The sequence below is a fragment of the Antennarius striatus genome, chromosome 3 (assembly GCF_040054535.1).
Source record: "Antennarius striatus isolate MH-2024 chromosome 3, ASM4005453v1, whole genome shotgun sequence".
NCBI lineage: Eukaryota > Metazoa > Chordata > Actinopteri > Lophiiformes > Antennariidae > Antennarius > Antennarius striatus.
Window position 1 is genome coordinate 4,518,944 of NC_090778.1, and position 12,306 is coordinate 4,531,249.

At 42.3% G+C, this 12,306-nt stretch overlaps 1 protein-coding gene across 1 annotated transcript; it reads left to right on the forward strand.

Moving 5' to 3' along the window:
* The first annotated feature begins 1,119 nt into the window (after positions 1-1,119).
* Positions 1,120-11,837, forward strand: rab35b (RAB35, member RAS oncogene family b). The gene is made up of 6 exons (XM_068311229.1): positions 1,120-1,441; positions 3,866-3,916; positions 4,010-4,133; positions 8,542-8,666; positions 8,782-8,906; positions 9,667-11,837. The coding sequence occupies exons 1-6, from the start codon at positions 1,390-1,392 to the stop codon at positions 9,793-9,795; spliced, it is 606 nt and encodes a 201-aa protein (XP_068167330.1). The 5' UTR covers positions 1,120-1,389; the 3' UTR covers positions 9,796-11,837.
* The last annotated feature ends 469 nt before the right edge of the window (positions 11,838-12,306 follow it).

The following is a 12,306-nucleotide window of genomic DNA, read 5'->3' on the forward strand; positions in this document are numbered from 1 at the left end:
CAGGGATTTGGAGACAAATAGTTAACATTTATTGTTCAAGTGTCTTATGGCTTCGGGGAAGAAATTGTTTTTAAGTCTGGTTGTTTTTGAGAGGAGGGCTCTGTAGTGCCTCCCAGAGGGTAGCCTTTTAAATAGACGGTGTCCAGGGTGCGTTGGGTCTGAGATGATCTTCCCTGCCCGACTCCTAATTCTTGAGGAGTACAGCTTTTGGAGGGAGGGCAGGGAGGTCCCAGTGATCTTCTCAGCAGACCTGATTGTCCTTTGTAGTCTTGTCCTGTCCCTTTGGGTGGCAGCACCGAACCAGACTGTGATGGAGGAACACAGAACCGATTCAATGACTGCCGTGTAGAACAGGACCAACAGCTCCTCTGGCAGACCGTGCTTCCTTAGCTCTTTCTCTTCCCATCTACACCATGATAGAACAACTTGAACCCTGCTCCTAAACTTCTAGCCTCACTACCTTTCCACCTGGTCTCCTGGACACACAGTATTTCTACCTTCCTCCTCTGCATCATCTCAACCAACTCTCTACCTTTTCCTGTTTTCCTGTCATGGTTCCAACATTCAACGTCCCAACTCTTGGCGCTCCTCTTCTCTTTCTTTGTGAGAACGCACTTTCCTCCTCTCCTTCTTTGACCAACAGTAATCCAATTTCCACTGGCGCCCTGTAGGTCAACAGCGCCGATGGCGGTCGTTGTTAACCCAGGCCTCGACCGATGGAAGTCATAGGTTTGATTGGCATCTTTGATTTGGCAAAAGTTTTACGCCGGATGCCCTTCCTGACGCAACCCTCTGCATTTATCCGGGCTTGGGACCGGTACAATAAGACACTGGCTTGTGTCCTCTTGCGGCTACATTCTCCAACCTGACATATATGTCATATGAATGCTGTGTATACTGTTAGTATATTATATAAGTGAATGAAGGGAATTTTCACATACGGGTTTGTCTATACAGTTTTACTTATTCCCAGATGTCTTAATCGGTGTGAACGCTTCTGACATTTTTGGACCGTGCTTCTGAAGCGATGCTATGGTGGTAATGTGTTTCCTTTCTATGAGAGGTGTTCATCAGTGGGGTGGGACAGCGGCGCTCCGGCAGGAGTGTGCGCAGTGAGGCCGGCTCAGAGTTGGGTGCAGCTCCAACAGAGGAGGAAGCGGAGTTTCCGGCTATTTGCAGCGGAGGGAGAGGATTGCTGACGCCGCGAAACCCCGAGAAAAACGCCGTCGGCTCGGGGGGCTAACAGTTTGTAGCATCGTTAGTAGTCTTTGAATTTCATAACGGGGGATCTGGGGGCTGGTTTTTTTTTTTTTTTTACAAGTCAAGGGTGCCACACAGCGAACGAGCACAGAAGCTACACAAGACGGGGGTGAACCAGCAGCTACCGGCATGGCCAGGGACTACGATTACCTCTTCAAGCTGCTCATCATCGGTGACAGTGGTAAGACGACGTCGGGGATGTAAGACGGGAAGAGGGCCTTGTCGTATTTTTAGACAAGGTGGAAGCATAAAAATAGCTTTGTAACTGCAGCGTATTCCCGTGATGGCTTTGCACAATTGGATTTATTATTATTTTTTTTATAATACAAAATATGTGGTGAAACGTACACACCCGCCATATTTCTGCGGCGCTGACAGGGCGGAGGTTGTGTGTCCGGGACTCGGCATGTCAGTCGTTCAGGCCGGATATCTTCCACTGATCAGGGTTCGTCTATCAAAGGTCTTTTTCCTCCACATATTAACTGAGATTTATTTTTGCACCACAATTAAACTTAGATTGTAACAAAAACAACTACTGAAGTTGAAGTATTTCTTTTATGAGGCCTCAAGCTGGTTCATGTTAGCAGTGTTGGCTAGGTGGAAGTTTGGTTGTGTAGCTAACTGTCAGATAAAGTTAGCCGATAGGCTAGTTTTAGAAGAGGTCGATTCTGGGTCTACATTAGTTAAACATAACTTCTTATATTTGCTTCAGGGTGTAGGAGTGCTAATTAAGGCAAAGTAATTGAATTGTATTTTGTTATTTAGCTACCTAGCATGATAGTGTTAGCTACTCAGTAGCGGAGGAATGCTGCACTGCAGTGGAGTTAGCACCTAGTCAGGCAAGGCATGCTAAAGTTAGACTAAAAAAGTAGTTTGTATCCATAAGGTTTAGCCCGTATATCCTACAAAATGTTTAGATTCCTACATGTTTTGCATCATAAGACACGATCTCGGTTGGCTTCTTCAAGTAAATACGTGTGCAACTTACGAAGACCGGTTATATTGAAGTGTGAAAACATTTTGAATTCGGCTCCTCCCGTAACTGGAGCGTTGCTTCAATCTGGAGGACGTCTTTTTGTAGGCAATGGTCTCTGCATCCATTGATAGCCCCGACCCATCAGCACAGCAAGCTCTTCTTTGCCACTCAGTGTCCCTGCAGCTGCAGGATTGGAGTCTGATTGACACAGAGATGATTGAGTAAAGATCCTGTCTGCAGAATCATACATTCTGCAGACATGATCTCCTGGCCACGTTCAGTTTGATAATACAGTAGTTCTTTTGGTATATGTTGCAGTAGTTCATGAATGTGACATCTGTATGTGGTTTGACAATACATCAGTCATGTACACATGCATACTTCTGCTCAGTTTCATGGTGCAAACAAATGTTTTCAGTTCTGACAACTACAGGAATTTAATTGCTGACTGAGAGGGGTAACATGTTGTTGTTTTTTTGTTTTCTTTTTTAAATCACGCAGCAAGAAGAACATTAAAGCTGGTTTTAAAACTTTCATTATTGTCAAACAAAACTGTCACTTGAAGTCCTCAAAAACCTGAGAGATTTTATGTTTAGAGCGATCAAAAAAACATGACAAGAACACAATCGGTAGGTGATGCAACAGAGCTGGAGACCAAGTCCTTGCAGGCTGGGCAGCAAAGTCGCTTCCTAACCTCAAACCTTAAGCTCACAACTAACCTGATGAAGACATGGCACCGATCTTACTTGTTTGTGTCATTTTTAAAATCCTCTCCCTATAAATTTATAATACAATTTGGAAACACTTGTTCATTGGATGTCTGTCTTCTGTCATCTTGATGTAAGCCTTCACGACTTTTTCATTTGGGTTGCAGTAGTTCGTTCCACTGTCTTTGGCTAGGTACCGCAATATGACTGGTTCAAGACCCATGTGGGCCAAAAATTTCAGAGTGTGAACTAGCAGTCAGAGAGATGTCAGTTCACCACTGGAGCGTCGCTGAGGTGCCCTTGAGCAAGGCATCGTCCCCCAACAATTTGCTCTTCGGGCGCATCACGGAGGAACTGTCTGCCTCTCTACCATCACCCTCTCCCTATTTGTATGCCTACAGGTGTCCGTGTGTGTGTGTGTGTGTGTGTGTGTGTGTGTGTGTGTGTGCGCGTGCACGCACGTTCAGGGGCCTATTCATATGTTTATGTGTGAAAATAGCAAAACAAACAGTGGAAAAATAAAATAAATAAAATGTTTCTTCTTCTTCTTCTTCTTCATCCCCCTCCTCCTGTATGTATAATGTGCAATTAGTGCAATCTTTGTTTATTGTTAAAAACTAATTATTTTGGTATTAAATGAGTACTACAATGATCTTGCTATCTAGGCTTAGATTAACAGCCATCATGTGGTTTCTTTCATAGGGTGACAAGAATGTAATGTTGACAATGAAGGCTAAAGAGAAGCTTTTTCTTTTCTATTCCACCAAACCTCCCAAAACACACTATGTTTGTCCGTAGGCAGTTGTATATTGTTTTAAACCTTAATGCACATATTCCACAGAATGAGCTCATTTTAGTCTTTTTTTATTATGGAATTTTGTTTACTCTAAGCCGCATCCTGTGTTTCTGTTTCTCTCCCTAGGAGTGGGGAAGAGCAGTCTCCTCCTGCGATTTGCAGACAACACATTTTCAGGTGTGTGGGGCTCTACCTTTGCATAATAGCATAATTCCACTTCATACTTTGTGGTATTTTAAATTGATCTTTTGTTGGCATGCATGTTCGCAGGTAGTTATATCACAACGATTGGTGTGGACTTTAAAATCCGGACAGTAGAAATCAATGGGGAGAAGGTGAAGCTACAAATCTGGGATACGGCAGGGCAGGAGCGCTTCCGCACCATCACTTCCACGTAAGTAGATCGTACGCACTGGCCTTGACTTTTCATGTGAAACCAAGAAAAGCTCTTTCAGTGTAGGGATGTTTTTAGTATTTTGTTGATATCCAGAATGGGTTGGTGCTTCTTGATGAAACTGTAGGATTCCTCATGGATCTCCTTTTTCATTCTGCATAATGGCTAGCCCTTTTATGTATTGTTGTCTGGGATTGTGCAGTATTTCTGCAGCTGTGAGTCCACGTTGTTTTAGAGAAGATAGTTCACATTCTAAGGTCCTAAATGTGTCTAATTTACAACAAATCACCCAAACAGCACAGAAGTAACTGTTGCCTCTGTGGCCACATCCTATGGTTTATTGAGTGCCTGTGACGTGTAACACCACTGCTGCCCAAACACCATTGAAAAACTTTAATAGTAGGACATTGTCTCAGTGGGTGATAGACTGGCTGTAGTTTTTGACTGTTGTTTAAGTGGTACAGAGGTATAAGCTGCTTTTACAGTCAGTTCTTAATCATAAAATAAATTGTTGATTTTATTCTGTTCAAGTGAGTTGTTGATGGTGAGAGTAGGTAACACAACATTGATTTTATCCTTTAAATCCGAGAATGGAACTTGCTGGAATTTCTCACACCGGTAGTTAATCTCAGTCAGTCCACATTATTATGGTGCTGTGTGCAACCGAGGAATAGATATTCCCACCCTTAAAGAGTTGTCAAAATATGTGTTAATTATAAGGCTCACCAGCTTCATCTAGTGTGATCTAGTAAAGTGCATTTTCATGTTTCAGTTGTTGTCATGTTGGCAATATTTGCTCTACTTGAGCAGAACATTTTTTAATCACAAAACGACAGAATTCAGAATTAAATTCAGTTCAATACTTTTTTTCCATTCCATTTTTCATCTGTGAGGATGATCACCATTGGACATTCCAAATGGCATTGATTTCAAACAGACGTCAATGTCCACCAAGACTTGTTTCAGAGAAAGTCCTGTATCATTCAAAGGGCTGTCAGAGTCGCCTTACTTGAAACCCACAGAAAATCTTGAATCTTGGATTTTAAGAAGGCAGTTCCAGCATATCAACACTACAGTTGTCTTGAACTGTAAAAGATTCCTTAATAATGCTGCCAGAAGCTGGTGTCAGGACATGCATCATCTTTGCAGGGCTGCTGACTTGATTAACAGTGAATAAATCATCTTTTTGGCCTGTAAATCTAATATACAATGCAGGTGGAATAATATTGCACACCGCTGTAGCTTTCAGTAACTAAAACTCAGTCGCTAAATAGGTTTTAGTTCTTCATTGGTTGTAGTGCCATTAATGTCAAGGTTGAGGTGATTTGGAGAAAGACATTGGTGCAAAAGGTTTATTTTTTTGTTAGAATGATTCAGATGTTTTGTATCTATAGGGGAGGTATTTCTATGATGTAATCATTGCAGCAACTATAACTGCTACTACCAGTACTGTTACTACAATTACTACTAATACTGCGTCATCATGTCTGTGTTTGTCACTGTGAGTGAGTCTTCCAGGTAAGACATGGTCGTCTGAGCCATTTGGTTCTGTTCTTTCTCTGATGGAGATCCCAGTGGCTGAAACGCTGTAGAATAGCTCATCTGGGAGTGTCGTCTTCGTCTGAGTGTCCTTCACTGTTTCTTACAATGAATGACTCATTCAGTGTGTTCAGTGTCACACTAGCGCTGGCTATCAAACTGGTACAGGGGCTGGCTTGACTTTAGAGAATGGAAGTTTAGTAAATCACTCGTGCTTAACTCGGCCAGCATCTGAGCAGCACTGGTGTGACTGAAGTCATTTTTGAGACTGTCCTTTGTGACAGATAGAAGTTTATTATAGTGTCCTTGTGTGTCCGGCAATGTGAGTTTTGTCCTGATCACGGCCAGGACAGCATATTTCATAGTGGTTCCTCCGTATTTGGGGCACTTCAGTGAAGACAACCTGAATAAAAAATGCATCCAATAAGAATCCGCCGTGTTTTGTTGTCACAACACATGGGCCCATAAATATGACGTCACAGCGGTCAGCGTTTTTAAAAAGTCGCATTGACGAACTTGTTAAATCTGTTCCCAAATGCAGCTCACATATCAAAGATCGCTCCTTAATACAGTAATCCCCGTTCAGTGTGTGATGGTGATGGAGGGGGGTCATCTCTTGACTCTTTCAGGGAAGGGGGGTGAGAGCCTCGCTGTTCATCCCTGATGAATAGTCAGCTTGAGCTCCAATGACAAAACAGTGTTTCTGCTCCTGAGGACTTTTATTGAGCATGTTTAGGTAACGTGTTCTAAACAAGCAGTGCCATTAATTCGATCATTTTTTCTTTCGGTTCGTTGGAGTTTACATACCTGCACAACAGCGCTGTCTGTTCAATATCGATCACATCACACGACTCATCACTAATTGATAATGCTGGAGTTGAATGTCCTAGATTGTCTGACTGGTGATGTTGCGTCTTCTCTCCTTCACTGTCTTTGCAGAGAGAAGCAGGTCTAACTTTCTGTGTTATGTTTTGTTTTCATTATTTTAATGAGTCCTTCGTGTATTCACCACCTATTGGAGATATTGTCGGGGGGACAGTGTTTGTGTGTTGGAACCACCTTATCCTCAGCGGTAACTCCGGTCAGAGAGCAGGCACCACACAGGGAACAGTTGATTTTTGACATTTAATCAGTAACTTGCAGTATTACAGAATATAATTTCGTGAACGACTCTGTTTTGTAGTTCACCGCTCTCCAGAATCGCCTCCATCCAACGGATGCGTCCACCTTCAACGGAGCAACAGGCGCTTCTCTGGTCCTGAACCCAGTCCCAATTTCACCCCCTACCAGAAAGACCTGCCCTGCAGACAGGCCATACATACATAATATTACACATAATAAGGCTGAACAAACCCAAACAGGAACACACTTGTTTGGATTAATGATAATAACTACAGTATTTACATCGCCATTATTAACAGTGCAATTAGCAGCTGGCATGGCAAGGGATTCACGTGACCACCACACCTAGCATGGCTAACACGGCTAGCCTCACTAGCACATCTAGCACGATTAGTGTGGCTAGCGCAATTAGCACGGCTAGCGCGACTTTCAATTCCCGTTTAAACTGTATAAACTCATATACAGTATATGCACATACAGTATATGTGTACCAACAAGCAGCGGACCTCCTCCACTCACCACTGAATAGCTGCAGCGCTGCTGTCCTTTATTAAATACAATGTGGAATCCTTGTGACTCTCTCAACCTGACACGGTCCGGCAGCCCCCCAGGACAGAGTGGTAGAGCCGCGGCTGACGGCAAGGAATAGCCCCGAGTAAACCCGCCCTCAGGTGGCCAGAGATACCGAGTCCTACCCAATTGGTCAGGACTCATGTCACATCACTCATCACCTGCCCACTGTGCTGCCAACCAATCACCACTGCTTTCTAAAGCCAGGGAAACAATGGCCTAGGACCTCACTGGTGCGTGACTAAATTTTTAAACAACACGCTAACGATTACGTAATAAAGCGTATGAGATTTACAACAATAAGTTTTGTTTTTTAAAGATTTTTAGCTACAGCTGTAGAATCATCTTTCTATTTTTTTCTGTTAAGTATTTTTTTATTTTGTGATTAATCTCCAGGGAGCCGCAAGGGAGGCACTAAAGAGCCGCATGCGGCTCCAGGGCTGCAGGTTGCCGACCCCTGGGGATAAAACCGGTCTGTGGTGCAAAAAATGTTGGTGACCATACACCATCATTGTTGGGAAGCCTGGTTGCCAGTCGTTCTGCAGGAAGTCCCCCACCAAACGCACCCTTGTGTTGTCAAAGTTCTTTAAAATCAACGAAATGCATGACATCCAGCTCAAGTGTTTATTGTTCAGATGTTTTTTTCTTCTGATGAGCTCTTTTTTCTCGTTTTCATTCCCAAAGCTGGTTTATGAAATTTGACACCTACTTCCGATCTCTGCAGAAGTGTTTTGTAGATAAATGCGTATAAGGGCGTGGTCCAGAACCTTGGAAATTTGGAGGCGAAAATAGAGCATTCTGAGGTGGAAATTATGCTTTTTCCTTCTGTTTTGATTTTTCAGTGAATTTAATCTTGTGTTCAGTACCTATCGTATATGTATATACGATGATATAAGTGTGCCTTTCTTCACACAGACAACAAAGTGAGCTGTGTCACAGTCGGCTTAGGTTCACTCTATATTTATGTGCAATCTGTGGTTAAGGGATCTGATAAAGTGAGGAAAGTAAAGGTAAACACAACAAAAGAGTGCAGTTGGAATAATGTTATTTAAGGGATGCTAGACAGAAGCTATATAACATCATGAAAACACAGATGTTAAAATAAAAGTGATTAAAATGTTGGGCTTCCCTCACTTTCCTTACATTGTTGTCTAACAGTGTCTCTGTCTGCATGCAGATACTACAGGGGGACGCACGGCGTCATTGTGGTGTACGACGTCACAAGTGCAGAATCCTTCGTCAACGTCAAACGATGGCTTCATGAAATCAACCAGAACTGTGACGACGTGTGCCGGATATTAGGTGAGTCCGTGGGACCACGTCTGCTCCACTTTCAGGCCTTTAGAAGAATTAAATCAGATTTTTGCTGTATGTTGAGTCGACCCTGCTGAGTCAGCCTGCGTTTTCGTTTTTTCAGTGGGAAACAAAAACGACGACCCCAACTCCAAGGTGGTTGAGACGACTGATGCACAGAAGTTTGCCGAACAAATGGGAATCAACCTGTTTGAAACAAGTGCAAAAGAGAACATCAATGTTGAAGAGGTAACTCAGTCAGTCAGGCACATCCTCCTAGTTAGACTACAGTATTTTCTGCAGAATAAGCCGCATCCAAAAGCCTTTAAATTTTCTCAATTTTCTTTAATTTTCTGCCTTATAATCCAGTGGACCTTATTTGTGAAAAAAGTTTTGAAATAGGCCATTCATTTAAGGTGCACCTTATAATCAGATGCACTTTATAATCCAGTGCGCCTTATACGGTGGTACCTCTACTTACAAAATGAATTGGTTCCGGAAGAAATTACATAAGTTGAAAATTTCGTAAGTAGAGACGCGTTTTCAATGCAAATGCCCTAATCCGTTCCAAGCCCCCAAAAATTCCGACAAAAAACCCTTTTCTTCGTCTTTTCTTTTCCTCTTTTCTCCGTCACTTTCTTGGGGTCCATAGTGAATACTCAAAAAGGTCATATATTTGCGCAAAACTACAAAATATTGTACATAAAACAGTATGTAAAACACCATATAGATAAGCAAATGTTGCGGTGAAGAATGAGCAGATTTTAGATTTTAGCTAACTCACTGCTACCGCGTCATGTGCACCAGAAAGATCAGATTGGCGCCTACCTCCATTTAAACACAACAAAAATCAAACTGCACCTTTAATATTATGGAAATACCAACTCTTCAGGTTTCAGTGTCACTGCTCTCTTCCTGCAGGCTAACGCACTCATCTCGAACTTTTTTGTGTGACTCATTGATTGCTGTGCTGACCATACACCATCGGTTTGTCCTTCTACTCCCACAGATGTTCAACTGCATCACAGAGCTAGTGCTAAGAGCGAAGAAGGAGGTGCTCGCCAAGCAGCAGCAACAGCAACAGAACGACGTGGTCAAACTCACCCGGAATAGTAAACGAAAGAAAAAGTGCTGCTAACAAACTCGGAAGACATCCGCAAAAGGCCGGCTTGTGTCTTTTCTTCACACATGCATACACAAAAGATGGGACTCAGTTCATCTAAATTAAAGAGCAGATAAAGATTTAATAAATATACAGTGAAAGATTTAAAAAAAAAAAAAAAAAAAGAATAAATGAAAAATATGTCCCCCTTTGGACAAACCAATCATAAAGACTTTAAAAAAAAATGAACAGATTTTATTTGATGTCAGATCATGTTTTTGGAATTGGAAGCAGATTGGACATAGGGTCGTCCTTCCACAAAGGATCTGTGAGCCACTAGGTGACCTCCTTAATGCTCAGAATCGAATCCACTGTAACCCCGTATTCTTCAACCAGTATCTCATCTCCTCATTTCACTGCAACTCGGACATCCAGCATCAAGTGAGACCTGCGGAGGAGGAGGAGGAGGAGGAGGAGGAGGGTTCTCTGTTCTTTGGATTTAATGTATATCTTGTTTTGCTTTCCTGGAGGCTTTGGGAATGTGAGGTTTTAATTAATAGGAGGTTTTGTGGTGAACATTTTCTCACCACCTCTTTACAGTTTTAGAGACTTGTGTTGCCACAACTAACGCCAAGAATTCATGGAACTGTTTTAGTTGACTTGATGGGGGGGGGAAACAAAAACACACACAGATTATTGGTAGATGACTTTTAGCAACTAATCTAATGGGTATAACAGATGTCTTTGGTTTTTCTTTTTTCTTTTTTTTGCCAAGCTTCCCACCCTCTCCCCTTGAACTTCCAGTAATGCTGAACCAGTGATAATTGATTGATTTTAGGTTTGTTTGTTTTTTTTAAGTGTGGAAGAGCAACGGAACCCTACGTGAAGCTCTGGGACATCCTGCTCTGAAAAAAACCTTCATTGTGGTTTACTCAGCTCTCAGAGCTTGCTTTTAAACCTCTTGCTCAATTTTTTTTAAATTTTTTTTTAAAGAGTGATACTGCCAACAGCATAGAAGAAAAAGTAAGAGCTCAGTGGCATCTCTGGTTGGACTTTTGCCATAGTGACCCCTGCTTGATAAAAGAAACCGGGTGAATCGGGATCAACAGGAAGTGCTCAGGGCTGCCCTCCTCTTCTGTTCTCCCTCTACATCTTCATCTGCAGCCTTTCACCTCCAGGATGCACATATCAGCACGTCACATCGGCGGACTCACAGCCTGCATGTGGTCCAAGGAGAGGCTCTTACTCTGGAACGCGGCGTCTCCGAGGCGACCAGACTGGTTTTTTTAGCATGTAATACGTTTTGAAAGGGGCTTGTCAACAGTAATGGCTGACATTTTAGACTGTAAGAATTTACTGTATTTTGTCAGCCTACAGATTATGTCAGTTAACTCATGTTAAACTCTGATCTCCGATGTTTGCTTTTCTCCGTCACGACCCTCCCACCACCTGTTTGACCGAAGCGTTACAGCGCAGTGTTTTTTAGCAGCCATGAGGTGAGCGTGGCCGACAATGGGACTGTTAATGTGGGAAGAATAGGGGATGGACTGTAGCACTGGATACCAGTGTGTTCAGGTCAGAACTCCTCCCCATGTCCAGGGTTTGTCACAGGTGAAGCGTTGTACAATACCTGACAACTGACACTTTTTTTTTTACGTTGAGTTGGGAGAGTAATAAGCAGAGCTACAGATGTTGGCTGAGCTTCTGTTAGAAACGTTTAGTTCTCATTCTGGACAGACTCTGGCTTCCGGTCTGGGACCCTGATCCGAGGTGAGAGGTCAAGTGTGACCTCCAGGGGCCTAGAAGTGCTTTCAAATCTCACACTCTGACCTGTATTCAAATATGTGTATGTATATATAAATATATTTGTGTGTTTATATTCAATATAGAACATACACCCATAATTAGCACACCAAAACTGCATGTGTCAAAACATGCCCCATGTGCTACGATTGAAACACTCATCAGCTGTGGTTTTTGCTGTACACTGGAGAAAAAAAGATGTACTATTAATTTTTTCCCTACATGAATTTAATCAGTAATAAACGTTTTAAAGAAATAAATATTTGACACAATGACCGATCTCATTTGTCAGTGCTTGACTTCATTTGAAATCCTGTGTCTTTCAGATTTGATTTGATTTTTTTCTTCTGTAAAACTGGAAGTTTTGCTGTGATCTCTGGGAGGCCTCTCGCTGCCGTCTCTCCTCTTTTTCATCCCAGGCCTTGAATGCATCACGTCAGCGACTCTCAGCCATCAGGAGCAAATGCAGACATCCTAACCTGTTTTCCTGACATGCCAGGAACTTCTTACATGGATTGCGGATAAATGGAAGGTTGCAGCATGTAGACTATATGTCACTATATTTTTGTCAATATTTATCTTTAAGAGAAAGATAGTCATGAAGGGAAAAAAATACTTTTTCATGGAAAAATTAACATACAAAATATTTTTTGTCTATTTTAGGAACAACCTGCTCTCTGCTGGTCCAGAAAAAGTGCATTTTTTTAAATGTGGTATTAAAAAAAATACAGGTATATTTGAATA